At 51.0% G+C, this 23210-nt stretch overlaps 1 protein-coding gene across 6 annotated transcripts in view; it reads left to right on the top strand.

The window, feature by feature from the left end:
* Positions 1 to 23210, top strand: part of LOC118906797 (E3 ubiquitin-protein ligase RNF185) — an 88882-nt gene that overhangs the window by 48407 nt on the left and 17265 nt on the right. Inside the window, exon 1 of one of the 6 annotated variants that reach the window (XM_036874471.1) lies at positions 15734 to 16127. The exons of the other annotated variants lie outside the window; for them this stretch is intronic. Coding sequence (XP_036730366.1) covers positions 16075 to 16127 — 53 coding nt within the window. The 5' untranslated portion in view covers positions 15734 to 16074. Of the gene's footprint in view, positions 1 to 15733; positions 16128 to 23210 lie in introns of those variants that run through there. 6 annotated transcript variants of the gene reach the window in all.

The following is a 23210-nucleotide window of genomic DNA, read 5'->3' as shown; positions in this document are numbered from 1 at the left end:
TTGGGAATTAAGGTTAACTTTGAACCACCCTGGCACAGTTAAATCAAAGATCATGCCTGTGGGGGAAGCAGAGCATCTCGGTTCAGTCTCTTATTTGCAGCTTTGCCTCAAGGATGGAGTCCTGATCCAGCTCTACTGAAAGGATGCATCTCCTGACTCCTGAGCTTTCCCACGAAAACTGGATGGCATGGAGCCCTCAGATGGAGCCTGATGATTTGCCCTGGGGAGGCTGGCTGCTTTGGAGCCAATTTGACTTTTTCCCAAATTGGCGGAATATCTTCAGGGCTGGGGAGGATTGTACTTGTCTGGCCCCAGAAGCGACCTGGGTTATGAGGAGCCTGAGGCATTAGCCTGAATAGTCTTTTAAGGTCTCTTCCACCCCAGCTTATCTGTGATTCTCTGATGAATTCAGAGTGTCTGGGTGCAGGCCTGCTAGAAGCAGGACCCTCCTTCCGTGCTACCCAAAGTAATTCATTCTTCCTGACTCCATTCCGGCCTTGCTCTTACCCAGCTGGGCTCCAGTTACAATAAAGGAAATGACTTTTCTTCTCCCCTTCCCCCATACCTTTGTTTTCCTAGTCACAGGGTGGGGCTGGATATTGAATGGAGAAATTGCTGGGGTTTGGCTCAAACTCCTCCTCTCGCCTTCTCCTTACACTAGCCCATCCGCTGTCTGCAGCCACATCCGTAATCTTGCCTCTTGCCTCCGATAGCCTTCCACCAGATTCTCAGGTGCCCAGACAATAGGAAGCCACTTAAGGCTAGGACCTGGGGCTGTACTTTGGAGGCCAGCGAACATACCTCCTGGAAGTCCATAATTGTGCTGGTGCAGTTGGGCGCCCAGCCAGGATCTCTCTGATCTCTGGATGCTTGGCTGACCAGCCCTCCCGCTTCCTCTCCTCAGCCTTCGCAGCAGGCCTGTTTGGACTCCGTACCTCTGGCCTTCCTTCTTGAGCAGTGCCATTGGTTCTAGAGCTGGGGCCATTCTCTTTGAAGCTCTCAGGAACTGGCTCCCTCTCACTGGGGGAGGCCAGGAGAGCAGCCGGACTGCACATTGTTTGTAGTTGAGGTTAAAATGAGAAGCTATGAATGGTGACCTGGTCTCTTGGCATGTTGGCAAACCAGGGAAACTTGACGAGTTTTCTGACGATTGTCCTTGATTGTCCTTTCCCCCTAGTCAGAGGTGTTTGGCCAAGGAGGAGAGATTGTGGGAGGAGGGAAAAACTGCCTCTATTAGTCTTTATGGCCCCTACCTGGAACTCTGTTGTTTGACCAGATTCCTGACAGCATTATCACAGGGGAAACTCCACCATTCTTAAGGCTCCTGGGAACTTTCAGGGCCTCCTTTCTCAGGATCGCGAACAGCTTTCTCTTTTGAGAAGTGTTTCCTAATGGCGATGCTCTGGAAAAGGGATGATGCACATAGAAACCTGTTGTCACTTCATCAAGCTACAGACCATTTCCTCTAAATTTGTGACTCCAGGAAAGGCCGGTGAAGAAATCACACACGTAGCGACCGAGACTGTGGTATAATGGGCTGGCTGACGACAGTGTTTTCTGCGGTGCTGAAAGCTGTGCTCATTTTCTCACCCACACCCCCATCCAAACAAGCGCAGTAGAATGATAATTACAGTAACAGGTACCATTTATTGAGTGCTTACTCTGCACCAGACACTGTCCTAAGCATATGTCACGTACATTATCTCATTTAATTCCTACAACAACCTAATAATGGTGGTACTGGTCGTACCTATTTTACAAATATAAGGAAATGGAGGTTACTTGCTACAGTCACAGAGCTAGAAACTGGCATAGCTGGGATTTGAACCCAGGCATCCTGACTCCTTGCTTACCAGAGTCTTTGCATTCCTGACTAGGGCAGTCATTTACCCTCCCTGAGGCTCGGTTTCCTCTTCTGTACCTTCAGGGTGAAAAGAAATCACCCTCCACACACTGGTGGTGTCAGATAGCACTGAAGGACATTGGTTCAAAGGCTTCATGAACTCTCTAGTGTCAATAAAAGTGCTGTTAAATTTCTCCTGGGTCTCTGGCTCCTGGTGTGGGAGTCAGTGGAGCAACCCTGCCCTCTGCTGTTGTACTGTTGGTGTTGCTGTCCCATTTATTGACCCAAAAGCCTTTGATTCTAGTTTGTCTAGTTTATCTCTAAGGAAACAGCCAGCCAGCAGGTCATTAAGGCTGGCTGCTGGACTGGGGCCTGGGGCCTGCCCCGCAGAGAAGGGGAAGGACAAACACCTGGGCCTTCTTCTGCCCCCACAAGGGACTCCAGCATGAACAGAGTGGGACTTCTAATATGTAGCAGCAGCTTGTGACCTTCAGTGTGCCTTAATTCTGCTCTGTTCTTTGGAAAAAGAAAACTAAGACCCCGTAGAAGCCCCACATCGGCTGTCCAGGGCAGAGATGGAGAGATGGAGGGGGTGGGGGTGGGGCCAGGGATGGAGGACTGATAATTTACTAAGCATTGTATTGGGAGTTTCACTTAGATTATCTGATTCAACCCTCATGGTAACCCTACAACCCCATTTTATACAGGAAGGCCCAGAAAGGTAGAGTGACTTGCCCAGGGTCACATAGAGCTGCAACTCAAAGTTAGGTCTCTCTGGCTTCAAAGAAGGGTCTTCTTTCCACTGTGACTCCCACGAAAGAACAATAGACCTGGAGTCAGAAGACCTGGATTTGAGCCTTAGCTGAGCCAGGCCAGCTGTGTAACTGTGGGCAAGTTCCTTAGCTGTGAGCCTCAGTTTCCTATCTCTAAGATGTGGTAAAAGTAACCCACCTCATGAAGTCGTTGTGAGGATCACAGAGGTAACAGATCAGAGAGCACTCTGAAAACATTAGGATGGGGTGATATAAAGGATCAGCAGCAGCACGTAGCAACACTGTGCTCCTGAGCTGTTCTCATTTCATTTTGAGCATCATCTACTGTATTAAAGCACCCAGTTAGCTGCTGTCGGGGTCACAGTTTGGACCTACTGGTCATATCTCCCAGCTGGTTCCCTCAGACAGCTGAAAAACAGGTCAAAACTTGGAGCGTTCCTAATAGTGGGCTGTAGTCTGGCTTCCATTCTGTCTGTCCCTTGGAACATTCCCTTGGGGGTGTCCCAGAGGATAGACTCAGCAGTCCGTCCACCGGCCACTCTTCAGTCCTCATCTTGTATGGCCTCCCGAGCTGCCCTGGAGGTAGGTGAATCAGAGTTTGCAGTCAGGCTGCTTGAGTTTCCATCCCAGCTCCTCATGAGTCACGGCCTTAACCTTTCTTTGCCACAGTTTCCTCATCTATAAAAGAGTGAAATGGTTCCCACCTCAAAAGGTTGTTGTGCAGACTAAATCTGAACATGTATTCAAAGCCCTCAGCAGAGTGCCTGGCCGTAATTAAGACTTAATATATGTTAGTGTTTATTATTAGTGTCTCAGTCACTCTTGAAACGTTCCCTTCCCTTGGCTTCCCTGACATTCCATGCCCCCCTCGTTTTCTCCCACTTCTCTGGTCATTCCAGTTTGCTTACCCGCCTCTATCCAGCTCTGAAACATTGCCGTTCCTCCAGGTGGGCTCACTGTTCCCTCCCTGGGCAGTCTCACCCACCCACATGGTCCTGTCCTCCACATGCTGTTGACCACATACACATACTGATGGAATTGGTGTGCAGTCCAGACCTCTCCACTGAGTTCTAGACTAGCTATCCTGCTGTCAACTTCACGTGTCCATTTGGAGGTCTTGCAGGCATCTCAGATGCAGCTGGGCCTTCAGTCTTCCCCCCAAAACTGGCTCCTTTTCCATCGTAACCTGTCCCGTTGAATGGCGCCACCATCCGCCCACTGCCCAAGCCAGAACCCAGGTGTCCTTCATGATACCTCTTCTTTCTCATCCTTATATCCAAGCCTGTCAGTTTTATCTCCAGATTATACTTTGAATGCGTCCACTTCTTTCCATTTCTCCTATCGCCACCATGTTCCAGGTTACCATCATCCCTTACGTGATGACCACAGTAGCCTTCTAACTGTCCATGGTCACTCTGGACCCCCAATACATTCTCCACAGAGCCGCCAGAGTGAGTGATCTTTAAAAAGAAAAAAAATCTGACCACGTCACACTCTGTCATCTCTCTGTCCTCATACACTTCAACGACTCTCCAGCATTCTTGGATAAAGGCCAAAGTCCTTTCTGTGGCCTGTAGAGTTCCCCGTGGTCTGGCCTCGCCCCATAGCCTCCCGTTTCCTCTACTTCAGCCTTGCTGCTCTTCACAGGTCCAAAACTCGCCCTTCTTCCTTTTGACAAGGACTTTGATCCTGCTGCCTCTGCCTGGAATGCTCTCTCATCCTCTTTTCGCCTAGTTAACACCTGCTCATCCTTCAGGTCTTTACCTGGATGAGGAACGGTTGTCTCAGGGAAATAGTTACAGAATAGGTTGTGGCCCCTGTTTTATGCTTTCATAGACCTTCCCTTTGAAGCTTTTTTTGTGGGTTTAATCTCACATTTATTCATTTGCTCATCTCCTTAGTGACATCCTGAGGTCTCTAATATGCTAGCATAACTTGGTCAGGGACCACAGGGTTTTTTGCCCCTTATGTGTCACCACTGAGCACATGTTGGCATGGGAGGGATATTTGTTGAATGAATTGCCTGAGGTGGCCAAGAGATGTGATGAAAGCGAGGCCTTTCCCTGCCCTTCCCCTTCCCCACATCCTTCCCTTAGCAGCCACCGTGGCTGCAGTTACTGTAAATGGCAGGGAGGAATTGGTTCCGGACATTGGGTTATTTGGGACAATTGCCTACAAGTGTTGAGTGAAAAGTGAAAGATTTGTCTTCTGCCCCCAAAGGAGCCAAAGAGGCTGACCCAGGAGTCCTCCTGTCCAGCAGCAGGTCTTGAGCTGTACTCTGTAGGTACAGTCCAGACAGGAGCAAGCCCTGGAGAGAGAAAGAGAAATGTTCAACTATGGCCCAAACTAGTTATGAACTGTCCTGAAATCTGACAAATCCCAGTTCTAATCGCAAGTTTTTAAATTTATTTGTTTTTCAAATTTTTAGAAATCTTTGAAGGATGGCATTAGCTAAAGATGCCCATTGAGTATAAAGTGGGGGGAAAAAAGTATCTTTTACTTGTGGGTGATTTATGGCAGGGAGGGAGTGGATGGTTTGGCAATTCCCCAAGAACTTGGAAATGAAGTTTGTCCTCTGGGAGTTAAACTAGTTGGATCTGTGTGTAACAAGAGCAGTATTGTGTGGTAGTTAAGAAAGACTCTAGAACCAGATTGCTTGAGTTCGAATCCTGGTCCTGCCATTTATTAGCTGTGCACCTTGGGCAAGTTACTTACCCTTTCTGTGCTTTGTTGCCTCATCTATGAAATGGAGAAAGTAGCCTAGTGCCTGCCTCATCATGTTATTGTGAGGGGTGAGTGAGTGAAGCCATGCGTGGCCCTGGTGGGACCAGGGCTTGCAGAGTGAGTGCCCATGACTGTTAGCCATTTGTTAGTAGCTCCTAGGGAGCCCAGTGTCTGCCAGGGCTGAATAGTATGTGAATTGGTGATTGTTACATATCTAAAGAAGTAATGATTTTTTTTCAATTAAAAATTAGTTTAAAAACCAGTAGAATAATGAGTGGCCAAAAGTGAAACAGTAAGTGAAAAGTCAGGCAAAACTAGAAGTATGTCCACATAGAGATACTGAATCTGGGTTTAGTCACCAGAAGGGCATTCTTTGTTGTAGGCGGGGCTGGTTTGGCTAGCTCATGGCTGCCAGAATGAAATTTCTCTCCATGGCTCCTCATTTCCCTGTATTTTAAGTCCATGCTCACAGTGCAGCCTTCTGATGCCTAACTCGGCTTCCTGGGATTCTTGATGACAGGAAGGATCAGGGAGCAGCACCTGTACAGGGGATGTGGTGTTCTGATTTCAAGTGCCAATTCATAAATGGACAGAGGTTAATAAATGGTTAGGATAGACACATCCTAGAATGTCTGCACCTCTCTGGATACTATGAAGTCCTGTTCCTGGACCTAAAAGGTCAAAAATGAGGCCTGAATTAAGGTCCTGGATTCACCAAGGTGACCCTAGCCTTGGAGAGGTCTCTGGGTGTTCAGCCAGTCAGCGTTTCTCTGACCACAGCCCTTCAGCATTGACCTACTGGTGTAGAATGTTTTGCTCACCTAACTCCTTCCTCTTATAGAGGAAGAAATGGAAGCCCAGAGATGTTTAATGGCTTGCCTTAGATCACACAGCAAGTTTGTTGTCAGCCAGGTTAGATTTTCAGGTCTTCTCTGCCAGACATTTCCCGGAGATTTGTCAAGGTATCCAAACCCCATGCAGTCAGGGGAAGAATGTGTAAACACAGCATTTGACACTGAATGTTAAACATTCAGTTTTCTAATATTAGTGTTACAGAGCAACAGTGGATAATTATCTACAAGGCGTTGCGACCCTGTTCTTCTACAGCTCATGCAGGCAAATCTCAGGTGTTAAAAGGACCACCTTGGTGGAGACGTGGTCTGAGGATGAAGCCCTGGTCTGCTGTTAGTGAACACTAGTTGGCCAGCAGGCTTCAGTGGACGTACACACAGCCAGCTGTGGACTTGAGACAAATGCCCGTTCAGGGAGAGGAACTGGCAGCTAAGGACCAGCGCTCTCTGTGGTGTTTCAGGCTTTGTGTTTTCTTCATTGGGAGCCTTTGCTTGCTTAAATACCTCTGATAACTCCTCACCACCTGTGGGTGACCTGGCTCTTGGTGGTCTGCCGTGCCCTCTTCCCCCATCCCAGCCTCCCCTCTGCTTGCTCTTCACATGCGCCCTGCACTGCAGCGGATGGACCTTCCCCTGTTCCACCTCAGTGCTTTTGCACATGTTGTTCCTTCAGCTGGAATGCCTCTTGTCTGCCTGGCGATCAGCCTGTTAGACTCGGCCTATGCAGCCAGTCCTCTGTGGAGGAGCCTCCCCGAATGCACCCACACTCCTCCCCACCAATCAGAGGAGCCTTTTTCTCTCTCTTTGTTACTCTCCTTGTATAACCTCAGTCGTGGCCCTGTCAGTATCTGTTTACACGTCTAACATCACTCTCGGAGTATGAAATTCTCTGAGTTTGGAGCCACATCCAGTTCATCTTTGTTTCCCAGAGCTCGGCCGAGTGCCAAGAACGCAGCGGGCACTCAGTGCTTGTTGGGCGAATCATGTTTCTATCGAACAACCATCTTTCTCTTTTGACACTTGGATAAAGCCCTTCCAGTGCACATCATCCCCATATCTTTGTTCTGCAGTATTCTCCCAGGCAAGAGCTCTTCTTCTGAAATGGGGGCATAGAATAAGACCTCTGTCTATCAATGCCATTCTGGAGTCTAAAACCAGCAATGCTGCAGCCTTGAGGGATGGCATGCCTTCTGCACTGCCCAGCCCACTGTGCTAATTTGCCTTGTAGTTTTCCCGCAAGGGCTAGAATCCCTCCTCGCTTGGGCAGTGCTGGAAGGGTGCTAACAAGCTCTCTGTCTCTACACTCCTCCCCATTACCAGGAAAAACCTCCCAGTACCTCAAGCCAGGTTTGAATTAGGGTGGTTTTCTTCTACGTATCAGTCACCTTCTGGTCCTGCCTCGCTGAGGCGGCCCAGTGGTGATCCTGGTTAGAACAGAGGGTGCCCCACTCTGCTCCCATCAGTAGCACTGACTCTTGCAGCAGCACAGGCTGTTTTTGTTTTTGTCAGCCCTTGTGTTTTGTTTTGTTAACTTGTTTCAGTTGCAAAGGCTGCCTTTTCATGAGAAGACCCTATATTCTGGAGTCACCTTTTCCCACTGTACCTTGAGCAACACTGCGGTGTCAGTGAGGAAAAGACAGAGGCAGCTACTGTGTGTTACACATGAGTAAGAACAGCGCCAGGAGGGTGGAAGTCCCCAGCGAGCCAAGGCTGTACAGAATGTCAACCACCAAACATTTCTGTACTTAAGCTGCATCCAGAATAAGAAGATGAACAAGCTGCCTTGCAGTCATTTCCTCATTTGTAACAAGGGGATGCTAGTGATTTGTGCTGCCTGCTTCTCAGGGTTCGTGTGAGAGTAGAGTGGAATCAAGTGGAAGAGCACACAGGAAAGAGGAAAGCGGTGGTTTCAGCTTTCAGTCTGCATCAGAAACACCGGGACTTCTATAAAATGCAATACTTGGGCTCGCTCTCAGCAATTATTATATCAGCCTGGGGTAGGTCCAGGAATCATCACTTTCAACAAGCTGCCCAGGGGTGTCCGATGCTGCAGTTCTTTCGACCAAACTTAAAAACACCACTGTAAATCAAATAGCAAGTATAGAATAGTTATTTGAGGCAACTTTAGTGTCTTGGACCTGGAATCCAAAGTCTTGGGTTAAATCCCAGCTCTGCCAATTCCTAGACCTGTAACCTTGAATGACCTTCTCTTTGGACTTCAGTTCTTCATACATAACAAGGAGATGACATCCCAACCTCACAGGGTTATGAGAATTAAATGAAAGGGTATGAGAACAAGCCCACCCCAGTGCGGGGCTCATAGAATTCGGTCAGTGTTTTACAGAAAGGGAGCCAAGTGTCCACGACTTCTGGAACGTGGTGTCGTGTTAACAAATACGGGGCAAAAGACAGTCCTTGGCATCCAGCTTAATCAGGTATCCTGGAAATCTGGAGAGAACCTTAGAGATATAGTCCAGTCCCTTGAAACTCGGAAGGGAGTGTAGAAAGCCCAAGATGTATGAGGGTACCCAGTCACATGAAATGTGTTTAGATTTTCAGACTGGAAAAATTATTTCCTAATATTTTGAAGGAAGAAAAAGCGGGGAGACCTTATTGGCACAGCAACAGTTAGTTACTTTTGAGAAACCGTGGAGATGGGGTAATACCCCAAGTATAGTTTGTTCCATACCTGCCGTGTACCAGGCGTTGGGGATCTAATAGTGAAATAAGAATGGAGGTCACTAACTGGCCCAGTTTTCAAAAAGGAGGAAAAAAGGAGATCCTGGAAAAAGTGAACTTAGAATTCTTCTGACTTGACTCCTTCACAGAATTCTGAATGGGATTTTGTGGACAAATTCTGGTGGAATTCTGTGGAATTTTGCAGATGATGGAATAGGTGGACAGTGAGCATTTAGGACGGGGGCTGATCGCGAGGATTCAGCAGTGGTGGATCAGTCATGGCTTGTTAGACCTGACTTCATGTCTTCACTGGGTTGTTGGTCACGAGACCCTCTTGATTTCCACAAGGCATTTGCTTTCATGATATCCTGACAATAAGAATGTGGGCAGAAAATCTAGAGAAATCAGATGGAGGAGTTAAGCATACCCAGCACTTTGGGGCCCTGGGTAGGTGTTGGAGAGGCTGGATTCCTGAATGCCTCATTAGGGTTCCTGTTGAGGAAGGGGCATGGGATTAGAGGTCAGCAAACCTGGCTTTTAATCTCAGTCCTGCACCTCCCCGCAGTAACCTTGGATGGATTACCTAACATCCCTCGGCTTCCCTTGCCCTGTCTGTGCTGTACGTACTCCTTTCGAGGTTGTTGCAGGAACTAACCTGGATGATGAGCATAAAAGCCCTTTGTAAATTGAAAACGCATTGTAAACCTTAGTTATCACCACTCTAGAAGTTGCTCGTAATGGGGGTCCTGAATCATTTACTAGGCATCTGCAAATGTCAGGTGTGGGCCTGGTGTGGGCCTCATGTATTCGATCTGGAGGTAGACAGGTACGGGCTCCTAGCCCCTCCTGTGTGTGATGTGCTCGGGGATGCGTCAAGGAAACCCTTTCCAGAGGACACTGAGTGCTCTTTTGGAGGTGGGCCTGGAAAAAGGAGGAGACAGAGGCTTCCCTGGTGGCGCAGTGGTTAAGAATCGCCTGCCAATACAGGGACACGAGTTTGGGCCCTGGTCCGGGAAGATCCCACATGCTGCGGAGCAACTAAGCCTATGCGCCACAACTACTGAGCCTGTGCTCTAGAGCCCGCGAGCCACAACTGCTGAGCCCATGCTCTGCAACAAGAGAAGCTACCGCAGTGAGAAGCCCGCACACCGCAACGAAGAGTAGTCCCCACTCACCGCAACTAGAGAAAGCCTGCGTGCAGCAGCGAAGACCCAACACAGCCAAAAATTAATTAATTAATTAAAAAAAAAAAAAAAAGGAGGAGACAGTCACCAGCTGGAGGTGGAGGAGGCTGCAGGAGCTAAGGGAGCAAAGGCTTGGGGACTGCCCAGGGAGAGCCTACGTGGCCGGGTCAGGAAGTAGAGTGGGGCAGGAGGTGGCGAGAGTGGTGACCCCAGGAGGGAAGCCGGAGAGACAGCCCTGGGGGTCCCGAGTGCAGGGCACCCAAGCAGGCTTTGCCTCTGGACAGGAGCACTAGGAAAAACACGTGAGGAGGTGTTTACTGTAAACCATGGGACTTTTTTTTCCCCCCCGCTGTGCTGGGTCTTTGTTGTGGCACGTGGGTTTCTCTTCATTGCGGCAAGCTGGCTTCTCTAGTTGCGGTTCACGGGCTTCTCTAGGTGTGGTGCACGGGCTCCAGAGTTCACGGGCTCAGTAGTTGCGGTGCACAAGCTTAGTTGCCCTGCGGCATGTGGGATCTTAGTTCCCTGACCAGGGATCGAACCCGTATCCCCTGCATTGGAAGGTGGATTCTTTTTGTTTGCTTTTTTTTTTCTTCTCTCTTTGTTGCTGTGCACGGGCTTTCTCTAGTTGTGGTGAGCAGGGGCTACTCTTCGTTGCGATGCACGGGCTTCTTATTGTTGTGGCTTCTCTTGTTGCGGAGCACGGGCTCTAGGCACGCAGGCTTCGTAGTTATGGCAAGTGGGCTCAGTAGTTGTGACTTGCGGGCTCTAGAGCTCAGGCTCAGTAGTTGTGGCGCATGGGCTTAGTTGCTCCACAGCATGTGGGATCTTCCTGGGCCAGGGCTCGAACCCATGTCCCTTGCATTGGCAGGCAGATTCTTAACCACTGCACCACCAGAGAAGCCCGGAAGGTGGATTCTTAATCACTGGACCACCAGGGAGGTCCCAGGACTTCTGTTTGTTTTTGTCCATTTATCATTTTAAAAAGAAGCACTTAAGTGTAAGAAAAAATGTAAGCAGTATCAAAAGGTAGAAAATGAATGCTGTTTCCTCCATGCTGCTTGTCTCACTACCCTGAAGAGAAACCGACAGCCACATGGTAGAGTCCGCCAGGTGGTCTCTAAGGATTACGCGCATAGACTTTTGAAATGGTGGGATCATACTGTACACTCTCTCTGATGCCTGGATTTTTCACGTAATTCCTTACCCAGGACAGTTTCTGTTTCAGGACCCTAGGGTCTACCTCATTATTATTATTATTTTTTTTTTTAATATTAATTTATTTATTTTTTGGCTGTGTTGGGTCTTAGTTGCTGAATGTGGGCTTTCTCTAGTTGTGGTGAGCGGGGGCTACTCTTTGTTGTGGTGTGTGGGCTTCTCATTGCAGTGACTTCTGTTGCGGAGCACAGGTTCTAGGTGCGGGCTTCAGTAGTTGTGGCACATGGGCTCAGTAGTTGTGGCTCGTGGGCTCTAGAGCGCAGGCTCAGTAGTTGTGGCGCATGGGCTTAGTTGCTCCACAGCATGTGGGATCTTCCCGGACCAGGGCTTGAACCCTTATCCCCTGCATTGGCAGGCAGATTCTTAACCACTGCGCCACCAGGGAGACCCCTACCTCATTATTTTTAACAACTGCGTAGTATTCTGTCACATGGAAGTGAGATTGCATGTAGCCCACCCCTGCTGATGGACACATGGATTGTTCCTCATCTTTCAGCATGAAACCATGCTGGACACAGGTCTTGGCACGTTTGTAGGAATATTTCTCTGGGCAAAATTTCTAGCAGTAGACTTGCTGGGACCCTCATCTGACTGCTGCTGTAGTATGGAAAGTGAGCTGGAATTGAGGGGGAGCAGAGGCAAGAAAAACAGCAGATGGGGATGACGCCGCTCCCCTTCCAAGGTCCCCGAGCTCCCGTCCCTGGATGGAGTCCTCCCGGCCAGTAGAGGGCCCCACACGGACACAGTTCCTTGGGCTTCAGGTTATCCGACCAGAGCTGCCTTCTGAGAAGAGGTTGGGATGATTCATTCATTCACCACTGCTCCCCAGAGCACTCACTTGGGGCCGCTGGCCCTGAAGGCTGTCCTTGCCAGCCTCGCAGCCGCCTTGAAGCCCAGTGTCTCAGCTGGTTCCGAGGAGTCGGTTTGCTGGGCTCTCTGCCAGATTTCCAACTTGTGAAATGTGCAGGAGATTAGTACCTCCCCTGCCATCTTATCCCGTCCATCACTGCCAGTCCAAGGATCCCTGCAGTTGCCTCTGGCAGCCGCAGCCTCTAAATCCTGTGCCAGCTGCTCTGGTATCTAGAAGAGCAGCTTTCCACCCAGAACCAGTATCCAGGGGCAGGGGGTGGAAGTACAGCCTCCATTGTGACCTCCCGCCTCCCAGTTCTGGGGGGGTTGGAGCCCTTTGAAGTTGGCCCTGAGGAGCCACATGCTTGTGTCTGATCGGCCAGCGGCTTCTCAAGTCTGGTGGTTTCGCGTCCTTCATGGTTCCTCCTGCGGTCTGGATTTATGGGGGTCAAGTGGACTCCACCTTGGAGGGGCCTCCGCTTCAGGTCAGCACTGGGGGAGGCGGCTGCACCTCTTCCAGGGGGAGGCAGTTTTATGGCATTGAGAGGTCCTTACACTAGTTCCCCACACACCCACCCACCCACCCACTGAGTCCTTTGTGAGGGGAGTAGGGGGGATGGAGAGCGCCTGCAGCCTCCTGCTCGCATTCCTAGACACCGACTCACTGCACCCGCCGCCGCTGGAACAGCAGAGCTGTGTGAAATGTCAAGAGGAGTTATGCTCATGGGCTCCCTGGCCCCGTCTCTTTGTGGCTTGCATTTTCTTCCATCCACACTCTGTTCATCAGATGGAAATCAGAGGGTGCAATTAGAAGATAATTTGCTAGTTCCAGACTTAATTCGGGGCCCCCTTCTTGCCTGATCGAATTACAGGGGAACATAATAGATTTTTGGTGAGAAATAGTTGGCTCTGTCTCTGGAAGAAAGAGAGCTCCCAGCTCTCAGCTGGGCCGGCCTTTCGGTATCCTGTGTGTTGTTCCCCCCACCCTTCCACTCTGCCCCACCTACTCTGTGGCTCTTGTGTGGCCCCCAGGCAAGGATCCTGATCCCCTCAGGGCCAGCTCAAGAGGTTTAAACTGAACTTGAGACCCAAGGAAAACAAGGAGCCCTCTGCAACCTCATAGGGCTGAAAAACATTGAAGCTGGCAGCTATTTAGAGACCTCACCAAGGCTGAGACAGAGGCAGTGACTTGCTGAAGGCCACATAGCTAGCCCATAGTGGTAGTAACAATAGTCTTAATGATATTAGCAGCTAACATTTATCAACCCTTAATGTGTTCCAGACTCTGTGCCAAGGGCTTATGTGCAGTGCCTTGTCGTATTCAAACCCAGACAGTCTGGCTTCGGGCCCAGGCTGGGCTCCAGCATAGCAATGGTAGAGCTCAGGTTCGACAGCCTGGGTTCAAATCCTGGCTTCACCTCTCACGTGTACAACTGAGTGACCTCAGGCAAGGAATTTAAACTCTCTGTACCTCTGTTCCTTCCTCTGTAAAAAGGGGGAGATCACAGGACTACCAGCTGGTGTGGGTTAAAATTCACTTATGCTTGTAAGTGCTGCGCGTAGGGCTTGGGGCAGGGTGAGTGAGGGTGAGTGCTCTTCCAGTGCTCACTGCCTGCTGGCTGCCTCTGGGGCTGGAATGTGGGGTCTGTGTGGCAGGAGATAGACGTGGCTGAGTTCTGCAATAATGCCAAAGGCTGGTCTTCATGATTAGAGGCCGGAAACGGTGTGGTTGAGTGTGCTGCCTGTGGAGCAGTGGTCAGCAGACTAGCCCACCGCCTGTTTTTGTATGGCCTGTGATTTTTACATTTTTAAGTGATTGAGGGGGGAAAGCAAAAGAATATTTTGTGGCACATGAAAGTAACATGAAATTCAAATTTCAGTGTCCATAAATAAAGTTTTATTGGAACAGAGCCACATCCATTTGTTTACATTTTATATATGGCCACTTTTGTGCTGCAGTGACCGAGTCTGTATTCGTGTAGGCCTGCAAAGCCTAAATTGTTTGCTCTCTGGCCCTTTACAGAAAAAGTGTCCCAACCCCGGCTCTTACTGGATTTGAAGCCCAGCTCCCCCACTTACCAGCTGTTTGTCTTCAGGCTAGTGACACAACCATTCAAAACCTCAGTTCCATCATCTGTTAAATGGGGGTGATAACATCTACCCTGTAGATTGGCCATTTAAATATGATAGATAACAGATGCAGAGCACTTAACACGGGGCCTGGAATGTCCTAAGTCTCGATAAATGCTAGCTTATAACAGGGTGCAAACACTCGATAAATGCTAGCTTATAACAGGGTGCAAACACCCTCTCTTATCACACTCGTTGTTATCCCTGTGCCCAGTCAGTAGAGGAATGGGAAAAGGCTCCCTTGACACCCAGCCACCACCTTCGCCACAGGCTTTCCTGTCACAGTGACAGGGTGACTTCAGTGGAGAGGAGTGTGTGCCTGGTGGGAGAGAGCTGGTGTCGCTCCCTCAAGTCCAGCAATGAGGTCTGGACGTGCCTACGTCTTCTGGGGGCTCTCCCAGTGGTGGGCCCTCGTTTGGTCAGTCCTGCAGCTGGGGCTCTTCAGGCAGGCCCCACTCCAGATACCTGGCCAATCATCCCCACAGACACCGTGGGCCTTGTCCTCCATCATGCCCTGTTTTTCAGTTTGAGAAGCCTGGTTACCATGGACACCGTGGAATAAGCACCACTGCCTGCTGAGGCCGATGGCTGGCATTCTAGGAATGAATGAATGAAAGAAAGAAAGAGAGAGAGAGGGGACAGGTGACCTGGGCTCCAGGCTCTGTGCTCCTCCTACTTGCAGGAGGGCTTTGAAAGAGATCTTTCCCCTTGAAGAGGCAGAATGAAGCTCAGGGCTGAGACCTCCAGCTCTAGAGTCACATGAGTCTGCATTTAAATCCCAGCCCTGCCACTGACTAGTTTTTGGCCTCGGGTAAGTTACCTAATCTCTCTGTACCTCACTTTCTTTGTGTATACCGTGGAGATAACTCCCATGTCAAAGAAATAAGAGAGTGTCATACGGCGCTTGCCACACGGAGAAACAGCAGGCGTCAGTTAACACCATGGGCCTTGTTTCCTCATCCGCAGTGCAGCTCTGCCCAGAAGTGGAGTGGCAGTTTCCAGGCCAGGCAGAGGGAAGGAATGAATGGGGACCCTAGTGCCAGCACCAAGTAGATGCCAGCCCAGAGCAGACAGCCCAGAGGGCAGCTCTCTGGACCTGGGTCTCTGGACCAACCTCTCCTGCCAGAGGGGCCCCCCCTTTAGGGGGTGTGGCTTGGCCTGGAGCTGGTCTCTTGTGCTTTTCTTCACCTCTGAGGAGAGTTACCGTCCTTTGGGCAGCTCGTCAGATTGGGGATACTTGCGGCAGATGTGCTCACCCCTCTCCTGCCCTGCCCTTCCCCGAGCTCAGGGACGGACACCCAGCCAGTCCTGGTTATTGTCTGCGGCGCCAGCCTGCAGCCTCCCTCCAGCTCAGCTCCACCCCTTGCCTGCAAGGTCTGTTTCCTAATAGCTGCTCCAACCACACACCTCGTTCCGCGCGGAGCCCCTCCCCTTCCTCCCTCCCTCCCCCGGCAGGGGTGGGGCTGGAGAAGAAGGCTAACTTGACAGCAGCGCCTCTTTCCTGGCTAGTCACCGGCCCCTGCCCAAGAATCCTTGTGTGTGTAGCCTCCGCAGAGAGGTGCTTCTCCCGAGTCCTGAGGGGCCATCCAGCCTCCAAGAACTGGGAGGCAGCATCCCAGCCATGAGCCCCTGCGGGTCTCTGCTGGGGGGCAGGGGGCCCGGAGCGCTCACACCTCTCCGGCCCCTCCAGAGGGAGAGGTGAGCCGGGCAGCCAGCCCACAGCCAGCGGTGCCGGAGCCCCGGGCCTGTCATGGTGGCCGTCTGCCGGCTAGAGGCCCTCCCAGACGGGTTTGCAGCTGAGCTTGTGTATCTGATGTGGGAAGAAGATGGGGAGTTACTTGTCCGTCCAGGCTTACTTCACCTCCAGAGACCCCTTCCGGTGAGTTGGGCTCCGAGTCCCCTTCCCATCTCCTCTTTGGGCCCCTTGTCCTGAGGGGAGGACAGATGCCTCCCTGAATCTGCTTCTCAGATTTCACTTGTCCTTTGACCGTGTGTCAGGCAGAAGCCAGTGGAAGCTGCTTCCAAGCAGAACCAGGCTGGCGAAGGCTTCCCCCATGTTCTGGGAATGGGAGGTGAGGGGTGGGCCCAGAAGGCAGCTCCTGGGGAGCTCGGCCTCTCCTTCCTTCCCAGACACACCTGGAAGAGCCTCCGAAATGTGCCGCCGACCCGGCCTGCCCTTGGTGTTACTGCTTCCAGGGGAAGAGCACAGCTAGGGTGCTGTTCTTCCAGCTCTCACACGTCTTACCTGCAGGCTGTGCCGCCTGCCCAGGAATTTGTCCCAACAAGCAGGATGGGCAGGTTTTGCCAAACAGCATGGAAGCTGGCGAGGCCTGGGTGTGGGCAGCCCGGTCCACGGTAGGCACTCTCATTATACACGTTTGTTCTCTTAATGGCAGGCACCTTTGCCTCTGGCCTTTAAGGGCTCCTGTGCTCCCTATGAGTACGGTTGCTGGGGAAAGGCCTGGGCAAGTGAGACTGGGGCAGCTGGCTTTGGAGTATCCTGAGCTGTGGGGCTGGCCCCCATGCCTGCCAGGTCCCCAGGCCTGAGCTTCTGTGGGGCTTTTCAGAGGGAGATGTGGAAACTTCCTCTCTACCTCCGACCTGCCTTTCTCTGCTCTCTGCCCCACCCCTCCTCCAACAGAAACTCCCCAGGGGGGTTCTGGCCCTCTGGGTCCCTCCTGAATGGAGCCATTCCTGGCTGGGGTGGGGCTTGTTTTCATTCTTTGGGAGCAGCCTGTTGTTCCAAGGTCTGCCTCCCCCTCACCCATGGTCCTGGTCGACTTCTCCGTCTGGCTTCCCCAACCCAGCCCCTTGCCCCTAACTCGCTGCTGGGATACGTAGTCAGGTGGCTGTGCCCTGGGCAGAAAAGCAGAACACCATGCGGTTTCTCGGAATTACCGGTTTCTCGGAATTGCCAGACCCTGGTAGAGTGGTGGGAAACCCCTGGATTTGAGGGAGGGGGAGGGAACTGGTCCTCAGGGCTGACTCTTCCAGGCATCCTGCTATGCACTTTATCCTTTGATCTCTCAACAGCCTCAAGACGTTTTGTATCCCCATTTTACAGATGTGGCAACTGGTTTCAACATAGTTAACTTGTGGGGTCTCTCTGGCCCACCTCATCTATATTCCTGAGTTTCTTCTCTCATCCTCAGGAGGCTGCACCTCCCCCTGCATGTATCCCCCACAGGATCGTTCTCAGGTTTGCTTTCCTCTTGAAGCAGAGAGAGAGCAGAAAAAGGGTCCCCGTAGTGTGCCTGGCATATGAAGGGATGGCAGAGATTCTCCTCTGCAGAGCCAGTGGGAATTGATCTTGAGTTGTACCATGTGGAATCAAGATGCCAAGTGTTTGAAGTAGCCACTGGGTTAAGCCAGGGCCTCATTAATCCCTCTTACTCTTAATCCTGGATAGGCAGCTTGGGGGAGGGGTTGTTCCCTTAGAAGCAGGAACACGTGCCCCTTTTAATCTCCAGGGACAAGACACAACTTCTGAGGCACTAGAGCAGATAATGAACTCTCATCCTGGACCTCTGAGGGCCAGGCCACTGAAACCACCCAGGTCTGCCTGTCCTTTATCTTTTTCTGCCGCAGCCCCTCTGGGCAACCTGACAGCCCTCCCCCCAACTCTGTTTGGCCAGCTGGAGTTGGGGGGGGGAGACGACTGACTGACTGGCCATAGACCCTCTCCGCTGCCCCCTCCCCCAAATGGGAGGCCACATTCCTGAAGCCACTTCTGAAGAGCTAGCCACACACGGGGCTCTGTGGTCCACAGGAGGGACCACCCAGACCCTCCACTCTCCCAGGTAGCAGTCTCATCAATCACCACTGTCCCTGCCTGGTCAGAAAGATGCTTCTGCCATCAGCCCTCTCCTTTACTACAGGATGTCCTCATGGCAACCCTCTGATGCCTCCCTGGGCCTCGGTTTCCTCCTCTGCAGAGCATAGGGACTGGACTTCCTGGGTTCCTGAACACGACCCTTGCCAGATTCATGGAACAAATTAAGTCCTTGACCCCAGGCCTTGAACACACAGGAGTTCTGGGGCTCTGGTTGCAAGGAGAGTGACACAACCAGATTCCACGGGGACATGATCTGGCGTGACGGTGCGCAGGGGAGGGAAGAGGGAGCCCGGGATGAAAGATGTGATTTCTGTGCCCCCGGCACCCCTGCCTGGCAGGTCGCACTCAGCAGAGGGCACTGTCTTCTGCTGCCGGTGCCACCAGCTTGGGGGGTGAGATGCAGTTACAAGCGTCCTCCCAAGTAAGAAAATACCTCAAATTGGAATTTACAAAAGAGGTAAATTAAGGAGTGACTTTTTTTTTTTTTTAATTTATTTATTTTTGGCTGTGTTAGGTCTTTGTTGCTGCGCGCGGGCTTTCTTTAGTTGCGGTGAGTGGGGGCTACTCTTCGTTGCGGTGCGCAGGCTTCTCATTGTCGTGGCTTCTTTTGTGGAGCACGGGCTCTAGGCATGCAGGCTTCAGTAGTTGTGGCACGTGGGCTCAGTAGTTGTGGCTTGCGGGCTCTAGAGCTCAGGCTCAGTAGTTGTGGCGCACGGGCTTAGTTGCTCCGCGGCATGTGGGATCTTCCCAGGCCAGGGCTCGAACCCGTGTCCCTTGCATTGGCAGGCAGATTCTTAACCACTGCGCCACCAGGGAAGCCCAAGGAGTGACTTTTGTCTGACATCTTTAAAGGATTTTTCTTTTTATAGCTTTTCCGTTTAATGCCCAACATTGATTTAATGGGTTGGGTTTACACATTGTCTCTTAAAGAAAACAAGTGCATCTTTGTATTCTAAAGCAACCCATGTTTAAAGGGAGAAACTATTCTTAACCCAGCCCAGCTTAGCAGTAACATTTGGCAGCCACCTTGGGACTCTTTTTCTCCTCATCTGAAAAATGAAGGACTTGGATGAGGTGAATGGTTCCCAACTCCGCAACCTATGTACCTCCTCAGAGACACACAAGCTCTTTTCCATTTTTTCCAAATACCGGAGGCTCTACCCTTAACTGCAGCACGACGGCACAAATTGCTTGAAACTATTACAGCCTTCCTGGCTTTTGGTTGGAACTGAATCAACGCACTCTGGCAGCACTTATTTCTTGCTGATCAGAGGCTCATTATGTGTTTGGTTAATTTTTTCAAACAGGATAACAACATATCCATAATAATTACAGCTTAATTGACAGCCTGTTTCAGTCTACAGGGTCTGCAGGAAGGAGGAGTAATAAAGGGGTCTGTGGTGGTAGAACGCTGGGCTCTGATGGACCGGAGTCTCTAGGCCCCTGTTCTCTCCGCGGCCCCTGGGCCTGGGGGAGGGGTAGCATCCCCAGTGGTGACTCTCAGGCAGGGGCAGAGACCTGTCCACTCTCCCGTCCACCCCGGTCACAGCTCAGAGGCAGGGGCTGGAAGAAGCTTCTTCCCAGTAGTTTCCTGCTCATTCAGAGGCTAAGGATGAGCATCCAACCAGGCCCTCAACCAGGACATGGGAGGGCTTGTTCTTTAACCTGTGTAAATCCACTGTAATTGTGGCTGTGTGCTGCTTTTACCACATAAGGTTGAAATTTTACCTGTAAACATTTGGTCTGGAGAATTTGCATGTGACTGAGGGCCAGGCCTCTGTCTTATCTCACTTGGCTTCTCCCAGCACTTTGCCTATTTGGTCTTGCACACCCTAGATGCACAGTAACTATTTCCTAATTGGTAGGAATTGATTATAATCAATTGATTTCTAATGGGCTGGATGAATAATTCATTTTGGGACCGTCTCTATTTCCAGAAATCTGTTTGGTTCTGGGCCAAGAAACAGGTCCATATTGCTTGGGCATGGCAGGGCAAGGGGTCTGTCTCCTTTTGCCCTTGGTGTTCTCAAATTAAAGACGGAGGTGGGGAAGTGAACACTTCATGGGCACCAGCTGTGGGCCAGGCTCGTGCTAGGCATTTGTACGTGATTTAATTCTCATCATCACCAGTGTGCAAATGAGGACACTGAGGCTCAAGAGTCATGAAGTAACTGGCTTTATGTGACACAGATAGTAAATGGCAAAGAAGGAATATGGACCCAGATCTTGAAAAAAGTTATTTGTGAGACTCTAAGTATTATTTTTTTTAACCGGTGTGTTCCCTGCTGACTCAAAAGGCCTCAGCTTGGATCTGAGCTGCCCACTGAACTGACCATCAGGGTTTGGTCCACTTTGTACCCACCCAGGCTCTCCGTAGTGCTCGGGAAAAGTTCTGGAGGTTGTCAAGGCGTGTGGGCTGGAGGGTTTCAGCTCTGCTCACTGACCGGGAGAGTGTGGTGGCTGATGCCTCCACCCCAGGTCTGGGCTCCACCATCAACCCCACCACCTCTGAGTTGGATGCCCTCTGGCCTACAGCCAGGACAGATGTTAACTTTCACTTGAAACTTTAAAAAATTGAAAGCTGGGAAAAAGCCTTGGCTTTGGGGAGAGGATATTGTGGCCGTGGCCCCTGAGAACCTGAGGTGGGATTCTTTTGAGTCGCACCTTACTTTCCCAGAGTGTGTTTTGGATTCTTTTCTTAAAAGGCAGAGTCTGCTGGGGACCAGCCTGCTGTGGACTCAGCGGAGGAGGAGAGTCGCTGTGCCATTTAACTGTTGGGTCCTTGGGCTTAAGGAGGAGTGTCAGCAGGTGTTAACACTAGAAGGAACGCGAGCTCTCAGGGCTCCAGCCTCCGTGTTTTCAAAGATGCAAAGATGCAAACCCCGAGGCCCAGCTTAGTGGACGTGCTGCATCGTCAGGTGCAAGTGCACATTGGTTCAGATCCCAGCTCCGTCATGTGTGTACTGGGCAACTTTGCAGAAGTGACTTGACCCTGCTTTTCAGTCTCCTAGTCTGTGAAACAGGGATAATCCTATCACCTTGCAGGGTGTGGTCAGGGTTAGAGATCAGGTAAGGCACCTCATACAGCACCCAGAGTATGGTTAGCATTCCCATAACAGGTCACCATAGCTGCTGTTAATGTCTAAGCTAGGACTCTAAGTCTACCCTGGCAACTTCCCCGGTGGCCTGGAACCACTTGTGTTCTGTGACAAAGCAACTTGGGGACCCACAACCAGTCCTCCTATCAGCTGTTCACCTTCCTGTTCTTCAGAGACACCTGTGGTGACTGACTTTGGCCATGCAGCTGGCTGTGCCCTTCAAAGGCATTCCTTGACACAGATGTGTGCATCGGTGGTGTCGCTCTCTGGCCAGGTGTTCTTCCCAGGAGGCTGGCGTGGCTGTCTCCTGCATGCCTGCACTCGCTTCTCTCCCTGCCTCCTCTCCTGGGCCTGGCCAGGGCTACTTGCAGCAAACAAAAGCAGGATATTGGCAATGGAGAGAAGGACGTGTTTGGTGCTCCTGTGCCCCGCGGCACACATACCATTGCGAGGGTGTGACAGGGCCCAGGCCTGCAGTTGGGTGCAAATTCATCTGCACCAGCTTTTCTCGCCTGCAGACAGGAGAGGGGTAGGGCCCGGTGACCGTGAGCCCTGGAACTCTTGTGCTCCCACCTGGACTGCTGGTTCTTGCCACTCCCACCGTTTTCACTTTGGAAACATTTGCTAAGGGCTTACTCTGCCAGCCTTTTGCAAGGTGCTGAGTCTGCCAGGAGTAAGTGGGACACTGTTCCTATCCAGTGAAGGAGGAAAGCAGATACCCAGAAACTTCACATCAACAGGTGGCAGCAGGAAGGAAGCCCCTGCTTCTGGTGCTGGCCCTGTGCTAGGCACCTCACAGCCATCCAGAACCTAGTTTAATCCTCACTGTTACCCCAAAAGTAGGTGGTGATGTTGCTATTTCACAAATGAGGAGTAAAGCAGCTGGCCCTAGGTCACTTAGGGGGGAAGTGGTGCTGAGACTTGAACCTTCGATCATCTAGGGAAAAGTCTAACCCCTCATTTTACAGGTGGGGAAACTGAGCCCAGAGAGGGAAAGGGGCTTGTCCAAGGGCATGTAGTTCCTAAGAACTTGAACCCAGGTCTCTCCTCCTAATTCAGAGCTCATCCAGCGTGCCTTTTTTTTTGGGGGGCTGCATTGGGTCTCCGTTGCTGCGCGTGGGCTTTCTCTAGTTGTGGCGAGCGGGGGGGGGCTACTTGTCGTTGCAGTGTGCGGGCTTCAGTAGTTGCAGCACACGGGCTCTAGAGCGCAGGCTCAGTAGTTGTGGCGCACGGGCTTAGTTGCTCCGCGGCATGTGGGATCTTTCCAGGCCAGGGATCAAACCAGTGTCCCCGGCATTGGCAGGCGGATTCTTAACCACTGCGCCACCAGGGAAGTCCCCCAGCATGCCTTTTACGTTGAGAGGAGTTGGAGCTGCAAGCCCAGAACAGGGTCTTCTCCTCTACCTCCTGTAATTTGTGGTCCTCACTGAGCCATTCTGGGCACTTCATATCCTTACTCTTCACACCAGACCCAGCTCTCAGGACCCTGAAATTCAGCATCCAAAGGACAAGTAGGAAATGCTAAAGGTGGGAATGGCTGGTGGCAGAAGCCCCCATCGTGGCCTCTCACCCTGCATTGTTAATCAAGTTTTGATTAGAATTTCTCTTCCCCAACTCATTATAAAGCTCTTGGAAAGCAGAGTAGGGAACCTTGTATATCTATCTTTTCTATCTACAGTGCTTGCCAATTTACTATAATAATACACTTGCCTTGCCCTTCACAGTTTGCAAAAGGCTTTCCTCTTGCATTAACTTATTTAGTCTTCATAGTGGCTCTTTGTAATAGATGCTGTGAGTCACATTTTTTCAATGAGGAAAAGCTACTGACAGAAGTTGTCCAAAAGCCACCCAGCTGATGGCAGTAAGGGGCCGATAACGTGAGCTTCCATTATCATCATCATCTTTAACAGCAGTGAACACTTACTGAGTTCCTACTGCACTAGACCTTTTATAGAAACTGTGTATACTTTATTTTTTTTAATTTTTTAATTTTATTTTTGGCCCCACCGCGCAGCTTGCAGGATCCTAG

This window comes from Balaenoptera musculus, chromosome 14 (genome assembly GCF_009873245.2).
Source record: "Balaenoptera musculus isolate JJ_BM4_2016_0621 chromosome 14, mBalMus1.pri.v3, whole genome shotgun sequence".
Classification (NCBI taxonomy): Eukaryota; Metazoa; Chordata; class Mammalia; order Artiodactyla; family Balaenopteridae; genus Balaenoptera; species Balaenoptera musculus.
This window is presented reverse-complemented; position numbering and strand designations above follow the sequence as displayed.